The sequence below is a fragment of the Lissotriton helveticus genome, chromosome 11 (assembly GCF_964261635.1).
Source record: "Lissotriton helveticus chromosome 11, aLisHel1.1, whole genome shotgun sequence".
In the NCBI taxonomy this organism is placed as follows: Eukaryota; Metazoa; Chordata; class Amphibia; order Caudata; family Salamandridae; genus Lissotriton; species Lissotriton helveticus.
The window spans coordinates 1,109,390,682-1,109,411,209 of NC_136072.1; the positions used below are offsets into that span (position 1 = coordinate 1,109,390,682).

The 20,528-nt window shown below is 43.2% G+C and overlaps 1 protein-coding gene across 1 annotated transcript in view; it reads left to right on the plus strand.

The window, feature by feature from the left end:
• LOC144792662 (solute carrier family 2, facilitated glucose transporter member 5-like) overlaps nucleotides 1-20,528 on the plus strand; it is an 842,308-nt gene that overhangs the window by 164,389 nt on the left and 657,391 nt on the right. The window contains exon 2 of the mRNA XM_078667809.1: nucleotides 2,631-2,775. Within this exon, the coding sequence (XP_078523935.1) occupies nucleotides 2,752-2,775 (24 nt within the window). The 5' untranslated portion in view covers nucleotides 2,631-2,751. The remainder of the gene's footprint in view (nucleotides 1-2,630; nucleotides 2,776-20,528) is intronic.

Sequence of the window (20,528 nt, forward strand, 5' to 3'; positions counted from 1 at the left end):
TGAAATGAATGAAGCAGGAACAGCAAAGAAAACACATGGTAATGTCAGTTACTTGTGCTAAGTTTTGATTTATTGATAATGTCAATGATTGCAGTAATGGGTAAAACTTAAAATAAACTACTGGTTATCATGACACATATTGCAGAATTACGGAAAGAGACAGATGAACAGAGAGTGGGGCGGGACAAAAAGACAGAAATTAACAGAAAAAAGGCAAACAAATTGGCAAAGCAATTGTCGTTTCTTAGTAATATAATAATATCCTGCCCCAATGTTTTTGTGAAAATCTGGATAGTTTGCTAATTATGTGGAAAATGATGTGGCAATGTAGTAATTCCATAATTATGAGATAAATGCTGCATCAATAGACTAGCTTAAATCCAATGACCCTCACCGCTGCCTATTGTTTTATAAACAACTAGCAGCCCGCCCCGACCTAGTCCGGGAGCATTTAGGCTTCCCCTTCCCCCGCCTGCCCCGACATTGCCCAGCAGCCCGTGCCCCCGCCCGCCCCGCCAGCAGCCCGTGCCCCCGCCCGCCCCGTCCCCTGCCTGCCCCGACCCCGATCATTGTTTTAGTAATTTCCCGTCCCCTGCCTGGCCTGACACCCGCCTGCCTCGACATTGTCCCCGGAGCATTACCTGAGCCGCAGGTCCTGATTTCACTGCTCCAATTTCCCGTCCCCTGCCTGACCCGACACCTGCCTGCCCCGACATTGTCCCCGGAGCCTTACCTGAGCCGCAGGTCCTCATTTCACCGCTCCTCGCGCCTCAGCCGCCGGTCCTCATTTCTCCGCTCCGCCGCTCTGCTCCTCACCGCCTGTCCGCCGCCGCTCCTCCCCCGCGCCATGTCCGCCTCTCCGCTGCTCCTACTGCCGCTGGCCTCACGTCCCCGCTCCTCCCCCGCACCATGTCCGCCGCTCCTTGGACGCCTCTCCTCCCGGAGCTGACGTGAGCACGCAAGTCGCGGCCGGCGCTACTTTGGGGGGGACTACTTTTAAAAAATATATAAATATTGTAAATAACGTTTTATTTTGTCATTTATATAGCCTATAACCATCTACACACCCTGACGATTTCAACGGTGTATCGGGTGTGTAGATTGGCGCTGTGGTTCCCGAGTTTACCCGCCTCAAAGCCTGAAAGTTCTTACTTTATTATAGTAGTATAGATGTATTTAAGGAATATAAACAAAGCCTAAATATTCCTATTCAAATCTGTGCAATTGATAGCTGCACTTTGAAGAAACCAATTTTTTCAATTTGCCGCCGCGAAATATGTACGTAGCATAAAAAATATATAAAGGTAACTGTGCATATAGTTGTCCTCTATTGCCACCTCTGAATTCTGGTTTTGCGGCTTTTGGCTGTGTAGTTTATGGCGTCACTGGAACACTTTGAAGGTAATATTGGATTACATAGTTACCCTTTGTGTGTATATATATATATATATACACACACACATCAAGCACCCACACACACAATGCTATTGTCAGGCAATTTAAATCTTTTCAATGTACAAAGTGTTTGGTGGTCGGCCGCCATTGGTTTTGACCGCCATTTTTCATCTTATAAAATTTTTCAGATTTTGAGGAACAACTCTGAAAGCAGTAATTTGTTTCAGAAAAAAACAAAAAACAAATGAACTCCACACCCTGGGAGTGTTCTGCCAGGGTATAGGAGGTAAATAGTCTTTTTTTCTATCTCTAGCAGTGCCAGACAGTAATGATATATATTACATTGTCCAACCTAAATAAGGAGGGCATGTGAATGTCCTTTCTCAGACGTCCCCATCTCTGTCTGTCGGAGGACATCTTCCGTGGACAGAGGCAACCTGGGTTCCTTCGACGGAAAACTAAGGGGCAGATTTACAAGCCCCTTGCTTCATTTTTGCGCCGCTGTTGCGTCACTTTTAGTGTTGTAGCAGCAGTTTAAAATTGCGGCCCATTTACAACATGGCGCATCTAGAGAGATGCGTCACGTTGTAAAGCCCTGCATCACATTATACCTGCATCAGGTATAATGTATGCACGGTGGGCGTTCCAACACAAAAAAGCCTCATAGAAGTGACGCAGTGAAATCTAGAAGATTTCACTGCGCCACTTATAGGACGCCACTGCATCAAATTCTTATGCCTGCTTGAAGCAGGCTTAAGGAGTGACGCAGCACAATGAGGATAGGCCTCCCCATGCATTGCTGGAGTTGTGTCGTGCTTGCGACACGACTCCAGCAACGCGTGACTTTTGCGTCAACAGATGCGTCAGAATTTGACACATCTGTCAATCCTTGTGCCATGGTGCACTGTATTGTAAATACGGCGCATCCATAGTGGTGCAAGGGTTGCTAATGGTGGCGCAGGAAAAGTGACGCATCTTTACAGATGCGTCACTTTCTTGTAAATCTGCCCCTAAATGAGGAAGGCAAGCGGAGGGTTTGGCGGATGGGTACTCCATCAGCTTTGTTGCACAGATGGGCCCAGACAAAGCAAAACACACCCGACCTAAGCACAGGATCACTTCTCAGAGTAGCAAGAATTCAACTTCAAGTGATACACAGCATCCAGCCAGCGTCCCATTTAGTCTAACCGTACTTCTCCTACCCTTAATAGTAATCCATGACTTATTGTTTTCAGACCTTCAAAGAGGTGCTGTCAACTAAAGTAACTGAATGTCAAATCTGAGACTGGAGTTGCTGAGACAAGGACGTCCACCCATCTGAGAGGGTTGTTTACGTGAGCCAGAGATTAGACTGATATGGCCAACCCTCTATTGAAGCTGGTGAGTACTTTACTTCTGTTTACACAACTCTTTCATCACACATCTCAGAATATTGGTGGTAAAAAGTAGCCTGACATAAATATTGTTGTGTAATATCCTTTACAAAATCATCCCTCTAATATTTTCATAAACAATATTTATGCTATAATATTATTACCAGGCATTATTTTGGCTACTATATTTTGGGACCAACCCATAGGTGCTAGAAGTAGAGGTGTAGGGGTGGTGGAGGGGTGCTACAGTGCCCCCAAAAATAAACAGGATGGAGCTCAGGATTTGCAAAAGCAATAACGAATCCTATCACGTTTGTTTTTATCCTGTCACATTTGCTGTGATTTAAAGACAGATCAAAAATCATTCTATCATGTGGGAAATTGTTGATAATTTCTTTAACATGCAAATTACTGTTTACATTCTCTGACTGCAACTCGAGAGAATTTTGTGAACTGAACTATGTGACAATCGTGAAGAGGTTCAGGAAAAGGGGAAAGGAAAGGCTCTAGGGTGCTATTTTTTTTATAAATCCCTGATCCAATCTGTAGCCGGGACTTGTTTCGGGATCTTAAGAATGATGAGGAACTTTCTGCCCCTGCTTTCTGTCCCTTTGGGAGTAGCCGTGCGCTTTATAAATACCATATTAACATAACATAACATAAGACCCAACAAACTTTAAATACCTGTGAATAAACTGTACAAATGTTTCAGAATAAATCAATATTGAGGACTGCGCAAATGCAAATGCAGCACACTTCTTGTAATTCTGAGTTGTAATTGAAACAAAGATGTTATTTGAATCAAAACAAATCCAGACACTTTACATTTCAACAGTGTGCTCCAAAATGCATCACTGGTTACATATGATTTTAAAATTGTTTCAGCACCACAACACTGACCAAGCTCAATATCCTCCCTCCATTGCCCTCTACCATGCATGATAATCCCTCTGGTTAACAGTGGGGTGACAAAATCTTAGAGGGGGGCTTTGTGATATGCCCATGCCACCTTGTCCTCATTTCTCATCTTGACAAGGACTCCCATGAGCCGAGCTATCCCAGGGGGAACGGAACACCATATGCTCTGTACCTAGCACACCACATTATCCCTCAGGTGAAACAGAACCTATGTGTGTAGACAGCACAGTGCTTTTTGAATCCCAGACCCTAAAGTCCCTCTCTTTTCCCCACTTCACCTTCCCCTGACAGATGCTGAAGCAGGGTCAATATGAACATGTCACTCAGGCTATGTTGATTACTTGTATCAGTTTCAAGTGTGTAGTATACCTGGTTCATGCATAGTGCAGTAACACTCAACTTCTAGATACAGTGATGTCATTTGAGATGTCATCAGTGATGTCATCAGTGATGTCACTGACCATGTCATGAATGATGTAATATGTGACTTCATCAGCAGTGGATTGCGGGAGCGCGAGTTATAGTTAGTACAACTAACTATAATGGGGGAATTTCAATGGTTTTATATGAGTGAAATGTCCAGCTAACTATAACACCCCTGAAACCTATGGATTTTTCAGTAAATTTCTAAGGTTTTTTAAATGCTAATTCCGAACTATAACTTATCTAAAACCTATGGTTTTTCAGTGAATTTCAAAGGTTTTTTAAATGCTAATTCCTAACTATAACATGTCTGAATTCTATGGGTTTTCAGTGAAATTCAAAGATTTTTTAAATGCTAATTTGTATATAATTTTATTTTTTTTTTAAATATTTTCTAACTACATTTTTTTAATCTTTTTATTTTTAGATGTTATTTTTTCAATTACATTACACATTTTATTAATTAATTTTGTTTTACATAAAAATATTTTTTTCCATTATTTTATATTGTTTATAATATACTTAAATATTTTTTTTTATTTTTTTTGCAGTTGCGCACACTACGAACACCCTACTCATTTACTGCTCAAAACGTGTCCGCCATTTTAGGGTCGCTGTCAAGGATCCGTGAAGGGTTTGCGACGGGTACAACTTTTCCCACGCGGTTGCTATACGACTTGTGCACGACGCATTGCGCATACGCGAGATGTACATATAACGTGATGTGACGGGCGCGCGATAGCGCGTGACGTCATATACGTATCGCATGCGCGACTTCCGCGAATATTTCAATGTTGAAAAACCAATTTATTTATATTTAATATACATATTAAGACAAGAGGTTATCTGAGGTTATTATTTTAATAATTTTCTTTAACTTTCTTAAAAAGTACATCACTGTTATCCTATGGGTAGAAATTCACTTAGCAGGTAAATAGTGTTATCATTACCTTTTCTTACCCGGTGGTGGATCCTGGATACAGAAATGCTGCATCTCCTCTAAACAGTTGAAAGAATGCAAACTACGAAAGAGGCGCAGAAGCCCACGTCTTTTTAAGAAAAAATATCGCCGGAATGCGTGGATCATACGCGCACACCTCGATTTTTCCCCAAAAAAGAAAAAAAAATAGGGGCCCTGGGAGACCTTGTGGGATCCCCTTTTCACGTTTTAACCACACATTTCACCCGCTTCTTCAGCCTGCCTTGTACCGAGACATAAAATGGCTGCCAACAGTTTCTAGTTTTGAATGTTGACAACCACTTGACAGCCAATCAGGCTTCAGCGCGTGGTCGGAAGGGTGCGCTTATGGTATGATGATAATAAGCGGAGTATACGCATTCAATTTTTTATGGGAAGTGGGCCGCGTGGCCCCCCTCCCGTACCCGATTCCGGGCACCGGGGTCCCCAGCCCCCGGGGCATGGCTAATTATATATTAATATTTTATGGAGGAGGGCTGGAAAGACCCCCTCCTGAAGCCACTTGAAGACCACGGGGACATCCGAACTCCATCTATGTATGTACCCCATAGGAGTTGCCTTCACTTTGCGCATGCATGTTTATGGTAGCGCATGCGTGTTAATGTTACGCATGCGCACAATACGTCCCACCGTCTGGCTATTTACCCCTAATGTATTTCATTTTATTTGTGCATGCTCAATTACAACATGCCCAATCACAGCTCTCACACCCAGTGACAACATGCTCAATCATCCTTCTGCAAAGCATTTATAAGCTGCCAACCTTCTTGAACTTTTCCTATTCTGCAGTCGCAGCCATTGAGAGTGTTTGTATCCACTTCTTTGTAAGTGAGCACTTTTTTTAAGAGTAATTAAATTAATTAATCTGCACAATCTTTAAATACCGCGTAAATGCAAATTTATGTTCGATTTGGCAATGCTGTTTTTAAGCACGCTTTCCTGCTTTTTTATAATGTTAAAGTTGACTTCGTAACTTTTGTTTCTGTGCAAATCACTTAAACCTGGTGCGTTTGTTTATTTTGCCAAGCGCCACGTGGCCACTCCTACAGCAGTGTGCTACATGCTGTTCAAGTGAATACGATGTAGTTTTTCTCGTGTATGTAGTGCGTCACGTGCCCCATGCATTGCAAAAGTAATGTTTTTGGCAAAAGTGTTTTTTAGCTCGATTTCCAGCTGTTATAACTTAAATATTTTGCCTTGGTAGGCGATGTTTCTGAGCCACACTTAATCCTGCCGCATATAATTTTTTAAGTAGTGCGTCACGTGCTGCTTCCTCCCCATGCACTGCACATGTAATTGATTGGTCAATGTTGTATTTTAGCACGCTCTCCATGTTTTTTAATAACCTTAAACTTAATTTGCCCCCTGTTCTATCTCATTATGCAGATATCTCAACCATGAGACATACTGGTCGCCACAAGCTGTCCTGCCCATACACTATACCACGTGGTGGTGAACAACTCGGCACACCAGATCCACTGACTGCTCTCCATTTATTATCAGCCGAAAATTGCAATGGACCTAATGGAGTAATAAAGTTTGTCTTCAACATTTCATGATCGAAAACGATTCTAAGATAAGCACTTGTGTATTTCACGTGTTTGCAGATGGATAACTGTGTTATTGTCATGTTTTACTAGAATTCGTAGCCATTCTGAAATCAACCAAACGTAAAAAAAGCATGTCCTCCCGATTTCATTGCCCAAATATGTGATTTATAATTGAACAATGTATGAGTTATAATTTTTCTTGCTTCTATAAATATTTTTATAAAATATAAATCTGTATTGTGATAGTCTTATAAACGTTTCTTTCTGAAACCCATTTCTCATTTTAATGCTCATTACACATTTTCAGCCAGTACTTCATATACAAAGTAAAAGTGTTTTTTTTGTAAACTTGTCTTTTAATTTTCCTTGCTATTTATTTCTGAATTTCTAGATCATCGACGTCCAGAAAGGGTTCAATCAGATCAAGCCCAGGAGTTTGTGAATGAAATGAGTGACCAATCTCGGCCTAACATTTGTATAATGCAATACTATTTCCTATTTTGCTGTCCAAATATACCCTCTGATGATTACTTTTCATCCCCAATCCTATTGAGAACAATTGTTTTTATGAACATTAAAATTAAGCTTTTACATATGTACAACATATACATTTTTAACTCTTTTTTCAGTTACCACAATGTTACATAAGTCAGTAGCAAGTTACCAACATTGAAGAAAGTATATCCTCCTGTTCCAGTTCTCACTGTATTCTAAATGTCTTTTAGCGTAGCACTGACTCTAGGCCTGGTTAGTCAGAGTCAGTAATTTACAACCAGTACCCGTCTGAAAAAGTTGTGGGCACAGGATGATTTTGAAATAAGGCCTCTTTCTGCTCCTCTGTTGGTTCTTTCTGCACATGTCTTGCTTCTTCCTGCAATTTTCTTCGTCTTTGGGGACTTCAGATGCTTCTTTCTGCATTTCTTTTGCTTCTTTCTGTGCGTTTTTTCTTCTTTCTTCACATGTCCTACCTCTGTAGGCATAGTTAGAAACTAGCATTTAAAAAACCTTTGAAATTCACTTAAAAAACCATAGGTTTCTAGGAAGTCATAGACAAGTTAGAAATTAGCATTTAAAAATCCTTTGAAATTCACTGAAAAAACCATAGGTTTTAGGGAAAGTTATAGTTAGTTGGACATTTCACTCGTACAAAACCAGAGAAATTCCCCCGTTATAGTTAGTTCAGCTAACTTTAACTCGCGCCCGGACAATGTACTGCTGTTGATGTCACATATTATATCACTCATGACATGGTCAGTGACATCACTGATGACATCACTGATGACATCATCCATGTGATAATTTGATGCATCTTCTCACACCCTAATATAACCTTTGATACACCCAATCTAAATTCAGTGTCATTGAGTAGGGATGTAGTTATTGGTGTTCAAGTGTCTATGGTTTTGAGAATGACAGTCTGTAATTTAGAGTGGGTGTATCAAAGCTTATATTAGGGTGTGAGAAGATGCATCAAATTATCACATGGATGATGTCATCAGTGAGGTCATCAGTGATGTCATAACTTTCCCTAACACCAATGGTTTTTTCAGTGAATATGTATATAGTGTTGTTGGATAATCATGACCTAAACACTAATGAATTTTCTGATCCTGACATTGATGAATCAACTCAGTCAAGACTTAGAAGAATCGATCTCCATCAGAAAGGGGCTGGGATCAGTCCCTTCAAGAAAAAATCGAACTTTATTCCCATGATGCCGAAGGACGCGGTGGATACCTTTCACGACTGTGTGGTCACAGATATCAAAAAATTATACTTGCAGGTAACAACAAAAAATGTCAAAAGAAAGAAACATATACAACAAAAAAAACGAGAATATGATAACCTAATGAAAAAACTTGGAAACAACAACGAGATTATAATTAGAAAATCCGACAAGGGTGGCAACCTGGTAATATGGCCCAAGGATGATTATATTAGAGAGGCCAAGAGACAACTGAACGACCCTGCGTGTTATGAGAAAACAAGTCATAAGGACTACACGAAGGCTGTCCACACATTGAAAAAACAGCTTATGCAATGGCGTAGAGAAGGATTAATTTCCCAAGACGAATTCAAGTATATGAACAACGAACATCCGGTATTGCCAATACTATATTTGATACCCAAGTGCATAAATCTGTTTTTCCAATTCCAGGTAGACCCATTATTATTAACAGGTTGGCCAATATATAGACTTCTTTCTGCAAGATTTGGTTAAAACTTTACCGACCTACGTGAAAGACACTAGGGACTTCTTATCTAAGACAAAGAACTTAGTTTGGTCTCATGAAATGCTATTGATATCGCTTGATATAGAATCGCTTTACACTAGTATTGATCATAGTGAGGGTCTTAAAGCGGTATAACGTTTTTTGGAACAAAGACCCTGCGAATTCTACCAACATAATAAAGCCATCATCAGCCTTATTAAATGGTGTTTGAACAACAACTATTTCTTGTTTGGCAAAAAGCTCTTTAGACAGCTTAGAGGCGTGGCTATGGGAGCCTGTTTCGCCCCCAGTTACGCGTGCTTGCACGTGGGCTGGTGGGAGGAACAGGTTTTGCAAAAAATACACAGGGCTTTCTTTGACAAGAATATGGTGTGCTTTCTTAGGTACATTGACGTTGTTTTTATTGCATGGAAAGGTAGTGAAGAGGAAGCACAAAAATGTATTCATGCTATTAATATCAACAACTTGAACCTCCACTTTACCTCCCACATACATAAAACAATGATAGAATTTTTAGACGTCAAATTGTACATTAAAGACAACAAGGTTGAAAGCACACTATTTAGGAAGCCAACTGCTGGCAATCTTATACTCCATGCGACCAGCTCCCACCCTCGGCACCTTATTGCTAGCATCCCCTACGGGGAGCTACTACGCCTAAAAAGAATTTGCAGCGTAGATAGTGACTTTGAAAGCTGCGCTAATCAACTTTTGCAAAGACTTAAAGCCCGTGGGTATACAGACAAGATGTTAAATGATGCCATGGCTAAAGCCAGATTAAGATCTAGAGAAAGCCTATTACTTATGACATCAGGAAATGCAGAACATCCCCTAGGATCTGATGCACCGAACTTGGACACTCAAGACAATAAATGTCCAAGACTAATTACAGCCTATAGCGAAAACAAACGGAAGATCAGATCTAGTGTTAACAAAAACTGGGCTATTGTACTTACTGACCCGGTTCTGCGCACAAGCTTACCGCCAAGTCCCACGATTACATTCAGTAGAGCCAGGAATATGGGTTCTATTCTGGACCAACCAAGTCCGGAGATTAGAACCAGTCCCATTTGGCTAAAACCACCTCCAGGCTTTCGCAAGTGCACTTCTTGCAGAGCGTGCAAATTTGGAACCAACAAAAGTGAATACTATACCAATTTTAGCGGCACTGTAACTAAAATAGCTGGGAGTTTCAATTGCAAAACCAAGTTTGCGGTGTATGTTCTCACGTGCACCTGCGGCTTGAATTACATTGGAAGTACCAAGCTGCAGGTGCACGTGAGGATTTTACAGCATCTTCGAGCAATCCTCCTTAGTGACCCCACTTATCCAGTGGCTCGTCACTTTAAACAGGTCCATAACAACAATGTGAATTGTTTGCAGTATTTCGTTATAGCCTCTGTACCTAAACAACGTAGAGGCGGCATTAGAGAACTATTACTAAGACAACTGGAGACTAGGTTTATACTCAAATTCGATAGTAAATGTCCGAACGGCTTAAACAACTCGGAGGATATGTATACCTTTCTCTAAGTAATGATGTCTGAGGATCTGTTTGAGGATTTTGCAACTAATTGAATGCTAATATACATAGTAAAGCACAGGTTGACAATACTTTAGTTAACTGAATAAAATGAACTTACCGTTACATACCATTGCACTTGATAATAGGCTGTATAATAGGATTTGTATAGATGACACTAGCCCTCCACTGTAGATTCAATGTTGTTCGCATTCGTTGGGAGTTTTAAATGTAATACCTCGTCAGCTTGCTATCTGATACATTTTACAAATTCTCTTTTTATGATGTTTTTATACACACAGCACCATTTGCACTTTGTTTTTAGGATGAATGAATTGGTGTTTAAAACCATAGAATTTGTCTAATATGAAATCTATAAATTGCAGTGTTTTTTAATTACCTGTATTTATTCAGTCATATTTGTTTCGTACTAAAACATGTTATTTATTTCCCTAAATTTTAGAGATCCTATTTATCACAGTTTTGCACATATTATAAATTGCTGCTACCCATTGCTTTTTGCACATTGGTTATATATGGTTGTAATTTCACAGAAATATATTCATAGTTTACAGCAAAACTATTTCCATGGATTTAACCAGGAATACTAAACCCCTATAAAAAAATTATTGTTGGTGTATTAGAAAAACGCATTTATGCGGTTGTAACACCAATTTTGCACTTTAACATATTATATGTGTTCTTTTGCAGTTTTATATGGCAAAAATAGTTTTGTTGCATTACAACAGATAGGCGACTTTTTAGTATGAAATGGAGATAATATTGTTTCTTTTGTCACAACTTGAACATTTGAAATATCAGTCTGCCTTTTACTTCTATGAACATGTGATTTTACCATTTGACTTGAAACAGAGATGCAGCAGCATTTAAAATGGCTAATTCACAGACAGTCTTTATGTGATCAAGGGCTGTTGCCAGCCCGAAACGCGTCATCCGCCGTAGCTGTTGGATGTGAATGTTCTAATAAAACAACTTGCCTGGAATTTGTGGTCCGTCTCTCCTTCCTCGCTGCCACAAGTGGAAGTGGTGGGAGTTGCTGTTGCATATATATATATATATATATATATATATATATATATATATATATATATATATATATCTATATATATATATATATATATATCCAACGATTGCCTGCTGAAGAAGAAGGCCCACACAGGCGAGTTGGATCTTGCCACTATCTTTATTGCAGGAAAACAAAACCAAACAGCTCAAGTACCTCGCTGGCAATAACGAGTCCAGCCCAACGCGTTTCGTGTCTTGGAACACTTCATCAAGGGCTCTGGGCTTTTTACTGCATTCAAACACCGGCAGTTTTCTGACACACACTTAAATATCATAGTTCCGCCGAAATGGGCGTGGCCTGCCGCATGGCTTTGTGGTCTTGGTAGTGCCGTATTATTACTACAGTGAGTTGCCGGGTTGTCCTCTTCGCATCAATTATTCCCAAGTGGGTTGCGATCAGCGCTCGGCCGTTCGTTCCGCTGCTTGCATCCTCCAAAGGCACTCACATGTCCTTCGCGCTGCTGCATCATGTGGCACAGTAGCAGGACTGCACCGAGGTGCAGTGGGGCTCCTCTCGCGGCTCAGGCCGCGCCGCCAATAAATCCAACGATTGCCTGCTGAAGAAGAAGGCCCACACAGGCGAGTTGGATCTTGCCACTATCTTTATTGCAGGAAAACAAAATTAAATAGCTCAAGTGCCTCGCTGGCAATAACGAGTCCAGCCCAAAGCGTTTCGTGTCTTGGAACACTTCATCAATGGCCCTGGGCTTTTTGCTGCATTCAAACACCGGCAGTTTTCTGACACACACTTAAATATCATAGTTCCGCCGAAATGGGCGTGGCCTGCCGCATGACTTTGTGGTCTTGGTAGTGCCGTATTATTACTACAGTGAGTTGCCGGGTTGTCCTCTTCGCATCAATTAATCCCAAGTGGGTTGCGATCAGCGCTCGGCCGTTCGTTTCGCTGCTTGCATCCTCCAAAGGCACTCACATGTCCTTCGCGCTGCTGCATCATGTGGCACAGTAGCAGGACTGCACCGAGGTGCAGTGGGGCTCCTCTCGCGGCTCAGGCCGCGCCGCCAATAAATCCAACGATTGCCTGCTGAAGAAGAAGGCCCACACAGGCGAGTTGGATCTTGCCACTATCTTTATTGCAGGAAAACAAAACTAAATAGCTCAAGTGCCTCGCTGGCAATAACGAGTCCAGCCCAAAGCGTTTCGTGTCTTGGAACACTTCATCAAGGGCCCTGGGCTTTTTGCTGCATTCAAACACCGGCAGTTTTCTGACACACACTTAAATATCATAGTTCTGCCGAAATGGGCGTGGCCTGCCGCATGGCTTTGTGGTCTTGGTAGTGCCGTATTATTACTACAGTGAGTTGCCGGGTTGTCCTCTTCGCATCAATTAATCCCAAGTGGGTTGCGATCAGCGCTCGGCCGTTCATTTCGCTGCTTGCATCCTCCAAAGGCACTCACATGTCCTTCGCGCTGCTGCATCATGTGGCACAGTAGCAGGACTGCACCGAGGTGCAGTGGGGCTCCTCTCGCGGCTCAGGCCGCGCCGCCAATAAATCCAACGATTGCCTGCTGAAGAAGAAGGCCCACACAGGCGAGTTGGATCTTGCCACTATCTTTATTGCAGGAAAACAAAACCAAACAGCTCAAGTGCCTCGCTGGCAATAACGAGTCCAGCCCAACGCGTTTCGTGTCTTGGAACACTTCATCAAGGGCCCTTGGCTTTTTGCTGCATTCAAACACCGGCAGTTTTCTGACACACACTTAAATATCATAGTTCCGCCGAAATGGGCGTGGCCTGCCGCATGGCTTTGTGGTCTTGGTAGTGCCGTATTATTACTACAGTGAGTTGCTGGGTTGTCCTCTTCGCATCAATTAATCCCAAGTGGGTTGCGATCAGCGCTCGGCCGTTCGTTTCGCTGCTTGCATCCTCCAAAGGCACTCACATGTCCTTCGCGCTGCTGCATCATGTGGCACAGTAGCAGGACTGCACCGAGGAGCAGTGGGGCTCCTCTCACGGCTCAGGCCGCGCCGCCAATAAATCCAACGATTGCCTGCTGAAGGACTAGGCCCACACAGGCGAGTTGGATCTTGCCACTATCTTTATTGCAGGAAAACAAAACCAAACAGCTCAAGTGCCTCGCTGGCAATAACGAGTCCAGCCCAACGCGTTTCGTGTCTTGGAACACTTCATCAAGGGCTCTGGGCTTTTTTCTGCATTCAAACACCGGCAGTTTTCTGACACACACTTAAATATCATAGTTCCGCCGAAATGGGCGTGGCCTGCCGCATGGCTCTGTGTTCTTGGTAGTGCCGTATTATTACTACAGTGAGTTGCCGGGTTGTCCTCTTCGCATCAATTAATCCCAAGTGGGTTGCGATCAGCGCTCAGCCGTTCGTTTCGCTGCTTGCATCCTCCAAAGGCACTCACATGTCCTTCGCGCTGCTGCATCATGTGGCACAGTAGCAGGACTGCACCGAGGTGCAGTGGGGCTCCTCTCGCGGCTCAGGCAGCGCCGCCAATAAATCCAACGATTGCCTGCTGAAGAAGAAGGCCCACACAGGCGAGTTAGATCTTGCCACTATCTTTATTGCAGGAAAACAAAACCAAACAGCTCAAGTGCCTCGCTGGCAATAACGAGTCCAGCACAACGCGTTTCGTGTCTTGGAACACTTCATCAAGGGCTCTGGGCTTTTTGCTGCATTCAAACACCGGCAGTTTTCTGACACACACTTAAATATCATAGTTCCGCCGAAATGGGCGTGGCCTGCCGCATGGCTTTGTGGTCTTGGTAGTGCCGTATTATTACTACAGTGAGTTGCTGGGTTGTCCTCTTCGCATCAATTAATCCCAAGTGGGTTGCGATCAGCGCTCGGCCGTTCGTTTCGCTGCTTGCATCCTCCGAAGACACTCACATGTCCTTCATGCTGCTGCATCATGTGGCACAGTAGCAGCACTGCACCGAGGTGCAGTGGGGCTCCTCTCACGGCTCAGGCCGCGCCGCCAATAAATCCAACGAAACGAAACGCGTTGGGCTGGACTCGTTATTGCCAGCAAGGCACTTGAGCTGTTTGGTTTTGTTTTCCTGCAATAAAGATAGTGGCAAGATCCAACTCGCCTGTGTGGGCCTTCTTCTTCAGCAGGCAATCGTTGTATATATATATATATATATATATATATATATATATATATATATATATATATATATATATATATATATATATATATATATATATATATATATATATATATATATATATATATATATATATATGTCTTCTGGATCACAACACTTTCAAAATAAATTTCAAAAACCTGGGTGATCAGGTTTGTTAAGAATCCTATACTCGTACACAATATGTCACAAATTGGCTTTAATTGGCTGCCAACACTTTATTCCAGGAAGTGTTGGCAGCCATCTTGGTGCAATGCTTTTTAGGTCACACCTAGTGATGCAGCGCATGCGCTGTTGCACTACACTAAACCCTAAAATACTACCCCAGCATGACCCCCTACACTACACAAACAACACTGCACTACCTTAAACCATAAAACACTACCCCCAGCAGGACCCCCTGCACTACACAGACACCACTGTACTACCCTAAACCCTAAATGTACCCCAGAATGACCCCCTGCACTACACAAACACCAATGAACTTCTTTAAACCATAGAACACTATCCCTAAAATGACCCCTTGCACTACACAAACACCACTGCCCTACCATAAACCCTAAATACTACCCCAGCACGACCCCTACACCACATAAACACCACTGCACTACCCTAAACTCTAAATCTACCCCAGCACGATCCACTACACTACAGAAACACCACTGCACTACCCTAAACCCTAAAACACTACCCCCAGCACGACTCCCTAAACTACCCAAACACCACTGCACTACCCTAAACCCTAAAACACTACCCCCAGCATGACCCTCTACACTACCAAAACACAACTGTGCTACCCTAAACCCTCAAACACTACCCCAGCACGACCCCCTACACTACACAAACTCCGCTGCACTAGCCTACACCCGAAACCACTACCCCAGCACAATCCCCTACACTACCCAAACATCACTGCGCTACCCAAAACCCTAAAACACTACCCCCAGCATGACACCCTACACTACCCAAACACCACTGCACTACACTAAACCCTAAATCTACCCCTAGCACAACCCCGTACAATACATAAACACTACTGCACTAAACCCTAAAATACTACCCTTGCACTACTCCCTACACTGCACAAACACCACTGCACTATCCTAAGCCCTAAAACACTACCCCCAGCATTTCCCCCTACACTACAGGAACACCACTACCCTAAACCGTAAATCTACCCCCAACATGACCCCCTACACTACCAAAACAAAACACCACTGCACTATCCTAAACCCTAAATCTACACCCAGCACGACCCCCTACACTACACAAACACCACCGCACTACCCTAAACCCTAAAACACTAACCCCAGCATGACTCCTACACTACATAAACACCATTGACTGCCCTAAACTCTAAACCACTACCCCAGCACAACCCCCTACACTACCGAAAAACCACTGCACTGCCCTAAACCCTAAAGCACTACCCTCAGTATGACCCCCATACCACACAAACACAACTGCACTATCCTATAGCCTAAACAACTACACCCAGCATGACCCCCTACACGACACAAAAACCACTGCACTAGCCTAAAACCTAAATATACCCCTTGCTCGACCCTCTACACTACACAAACACCACTGCGCTGCCCTAATCCCTAAAACACTACCCCCAGCACGACCCCCTACACTACCCAAACACCACTGCACTACACTAAACCCTAAAACACTACCCCAGCACGACCCCCTACACTACACAAACACCACTACAATACCCTAAACCCTAAATCTACCCACAGTACAACCCCCTACACTACACAAACACCACTGCACACCCTAAACCCTAAAACACAACCCTCAGCATAACCCCCTACACTACACAATCACCACTGCACTATACTAAACCCTAAAACACTACCCCAGCACGACCCCCTATACTACACAAACACCACTACACTACCCTAAACCCTAAATCTACCCACAGAACGACCCCCTACCCTGCACAAAGACGACTGCACTACCCTAAACCCTAAAACACAACCTCCTACACTACACAAACACCTCTGCACTACCCTAAACCCTAAACACTACCCCAGCACGACTCACTACACTACACAAACTCCACTGCACTACCCTTAACCCTGAAACACTACCCCCAGCATGACCCCCCTACACTAACCAAACACCCCTGCACTACCCTAAACCCTAAAACACTACCCCCAGCATGACACGTACAGTACCCAAACACCACTGCACTACCCTAAACCCTAAAACACTACCCTCAGTATTACCCCGATACCACACAAACACCACTGCACTACGCTATAGCCTAAAACACTACCCCCAGCACAACCCCATATACTACAAAAACACCACTGCACTACCCTAAACCCTAGAACAGTACCCCCTCCACCACCCAAACACCACTGCACTACCATTAACCCCAAAACACTACTCCAGCACGACCCCCTACACTACCAAAACAACAGTGCACTACCCTAAACCCTAAATCTACCCCCAGCATGTCCTCCTACACTACCCAACACCACTGCACTACCCTAAACCCTAAACCACTACCCCCAGCACGACCCCCTATACTACCCAAACACCACTGCACTACCCTAAACACTACCCCCAGCACAACCCCCTACACTACCTAAACACCACTGCACTACCCGAAACCCTAAAACACTACCCGAAACCAACTCATGTGCCAACAGACTTCATTGTGGAATTGGCCGGATTTGTACTGCAAAATAACTATTTCAAGGTTGGGAAAGATTTCTATTATCAATTATAGTGAGTGGCAATGGGTTGCCCTTTTGCCCCAGAGCTGGCAGTCCTTTTTACGGCTAAATACTAAGAAACGTCTGTGTATTCAAGCAACCCATTTGTGCCGTTCATTGCCAATTGGTTCTGTTATATAGATGACATCTCCATGGTATACACAGGAGATGCGGGACAACTATTTCAATTCCATGGCTGATTAAATGCAAGAACGGCGGATATAAAATTCACTTTGAATCACTCTCAACATAGAATGTCCTTTCTGGACGTTGAAGTTTACGCCTCAGAAGGCAGCCTGGTGACAACTTTATTCAAAAAGCCCGCTGATAGAAATAAAGCTCTCCAGTTCTCTAGCAACCATCCTAGGAATGTACAGGAGTGACCAATTTTTAAGGATAAAAAGAAACTGCACTTTTAAAGATGAATACACATTGCATGCTAACAACTTGATAGGACGCCTCCTGGACAGGGGGTATCCTAAAAAACTGTTGAAGAATGCAGTGAAGTGAGCCTGGTGGACGCCACAAGACTCTCTTTTACAGAAGAAAGACAAAAAACGACTGGACCGAACGGTATGTGTGACCACTTTTGGCCCGAATGCCAACCTTTTCAAGAAAATAATCCTTAAAAATTGGCATTTGATTAAAAATCTAGACCAAACTTTTGCAGCACCTCCTCTTTTCACCTTCAAAAAAGATAGTAGTATTGCCAACAAAGTAGTACGGGCGGCGCTACCTAGAGCTCCCACAAAAAACACACAACAAGACCTTTTGGGCCTTCAGCCAATTTTAGGACATCATAAATGTGGCACTTTTACTAGCTGTGACCAAACAATGGAAGGATCCTTTTTTTCTCACAAAAATGTCCACTGGGAACTAACCCTGGGCGTAGTTGCTTGTCGCGCTGCGCAAAGCTACGGGAAGTTGTTATTGCACTACACGAGGTACGTGTAGCTACGCAACCATGCGTAGTTGCTTGTCGCGCCCGTTCGCGATGCATTTTTGGGAGCGTGTTCTGCGTGTTCGGGGCACTGTTTGCGTGCTCGGGGGATAGTATGTTGCGAACTTACCCATGCGGTTGCCTATGGGCACGGCCATCTTGTTTTTCAATAGTCCCACCCGCTCGCAATGCCTTATTTCCTGTTCCCGGTCGCTTATAGCGACCCGGTTCACGATGCGCATGTCATGTTCGGGAACGCGATTTACTTGTTCGCGATGATATTGCGTGCTAGTGGGGAAATATAGTGCAAACTTACCCACGCGGTTGCGATGGGCGCAGCCATCTTGTTTTTCACTCTATGCTATGGTTCTGCGCCTGCTTTTCTATCCTCCCTCAATCTTTGCAATCCGTAGTTTTTTACAGTTTTTCTGCCTTTTTTTATTTATCATCTATCTCTCTTTGTCCCTAAATTTACATTTTGCATTTTATTTCTACTTTTACTCCATTTTTTTACTTGTCTACTGTCTTATAATACTTTTCTTTAAGCTCCTACTTCTTCCCCCTAACTTTTATTTTTTCCTTCTAACTTTTCTTTTCCGCCTGCTAAACATCCCAGAACCATGGCCAAGGGTAGCAGCACTACCGGCTCTAAGGGCAAGGCGCCTGCGCTCAAGAGCCGCCTGCCGTGCGGCAGAATGCGTCCTGCAGGGGTGCAGGCCCAGCAGCTTTTTGGCGAGGCGGAGAGGGCCGCCCTTGGTTTTATTATCCAGCGCCACCTCCCCTTGACCTTGGCAGCAGGCCAGGCCCCAGGTACCCTACCCAGGAGCGTCACCGTTTGTGGGCAAAGGTGCGCCTGGCAGTGTTTTGCTGCTCAGGGGTCTGGCGCAGCCATAACCAGCTGGCCCACCGGTGGTCCGACATCCTGGACCGGGAGCAGACCCTGTTGGACCTGCTAGTTGTTGAGGTTGTGGGGCTTGGTGAGTAGCTAATATATCGTAGTATATGTACTGTGTATAATTTTTTGACAAATAACAAGAAAGATTACTGCTGCTTGCATTGCAGATAAATTACTTTTCAAAATCTTCTGTGATTGTAGGACACAGGTGCTCGGCGCTACTCTTACTTGTTTGCAACTTTGCGCTAGCTTGGGCTGATTAATGTAGGAGCTTACTTTAGAGAAGTGAAGTTAGGTAATGCTATTGCTAGAGAGACTCTAGTCCTTCCATTGTCCTCCTGTGAAATAGTTGTGGATGGATACTAGGTTTAGTTAATATTAGTTCATAATTTTTTACAGTCTGCGCAACGCCTTCCCTGTCACTGAGTGCTGCTTACCTCAGTCCGTAGTAGAACCTTTTGTAGTTTGTTTAGTGAGTGGTAGGTTTAGCAGTGTAAGTCAATAGCGGAACAACATCAGACGCAACCAAACAACAACTTGGTGTATGCACAAATTTATGCATGTGTTCTCCATCTCATCTATGCATTTTTGAAGGCTAAAGAAATGGAAATGCAGACTTACTGAACAATTGGCCAGTCTGGAATTGGTGGTGTAGGTCAGGTGGTACTTAGGTTTCATTAGTATTCTGGAATCAGAATGATTATGGAACATTGGATTAGTGTTTATAAATAAGTAGACGGTCCGTGAATCCTGCGAGCCAGTAGTTGATCTGATTAGATAGGTCAATTTTATTGCAATTATTGGTTCCTTAAATGTTTTTTGAGCATTTATTTTTTAATGATTTATTTGTTTCACAGCACTCATTAATGTTTGTTTCTTCCTTTATTATATCTTACATGATCAGCACCACCCAGGGCCAAGAAGAAGGGGTCCGAGTTAGCGGGACAACCACCAGAGGACCACTCCTCTACTGAGGGCCCTGCTGCTGGCCCCAGTAAGTCCTCCAGTGGTTAATATTAACAATTATATTTCCCTAACATTTACTGTACCTTATTATTAATTATGGTTCCACTTCCTAATTCTATTTTTTACAAAAGCTTCTTTGACCTTGACTATCTGTTTCCAAATTCTGGTTATCCCTGCCTCTATATTCCTTCTAACTGCCTCTGCCATGACTTACTGTACTACTACTATCAGTCTGTAGCTAAGCTTGCCCAGTTGGCCACTCTTTATTTAAGGTTTTCTTTTGAATAAAACTCAGATTGACCAATAGCTCTAACCACTGGGTCCTGTCCTTTGGGTTGTCCTCCTCTAGTCTTCTTAATCTTGAGGCTTTGACAATTTCCACCA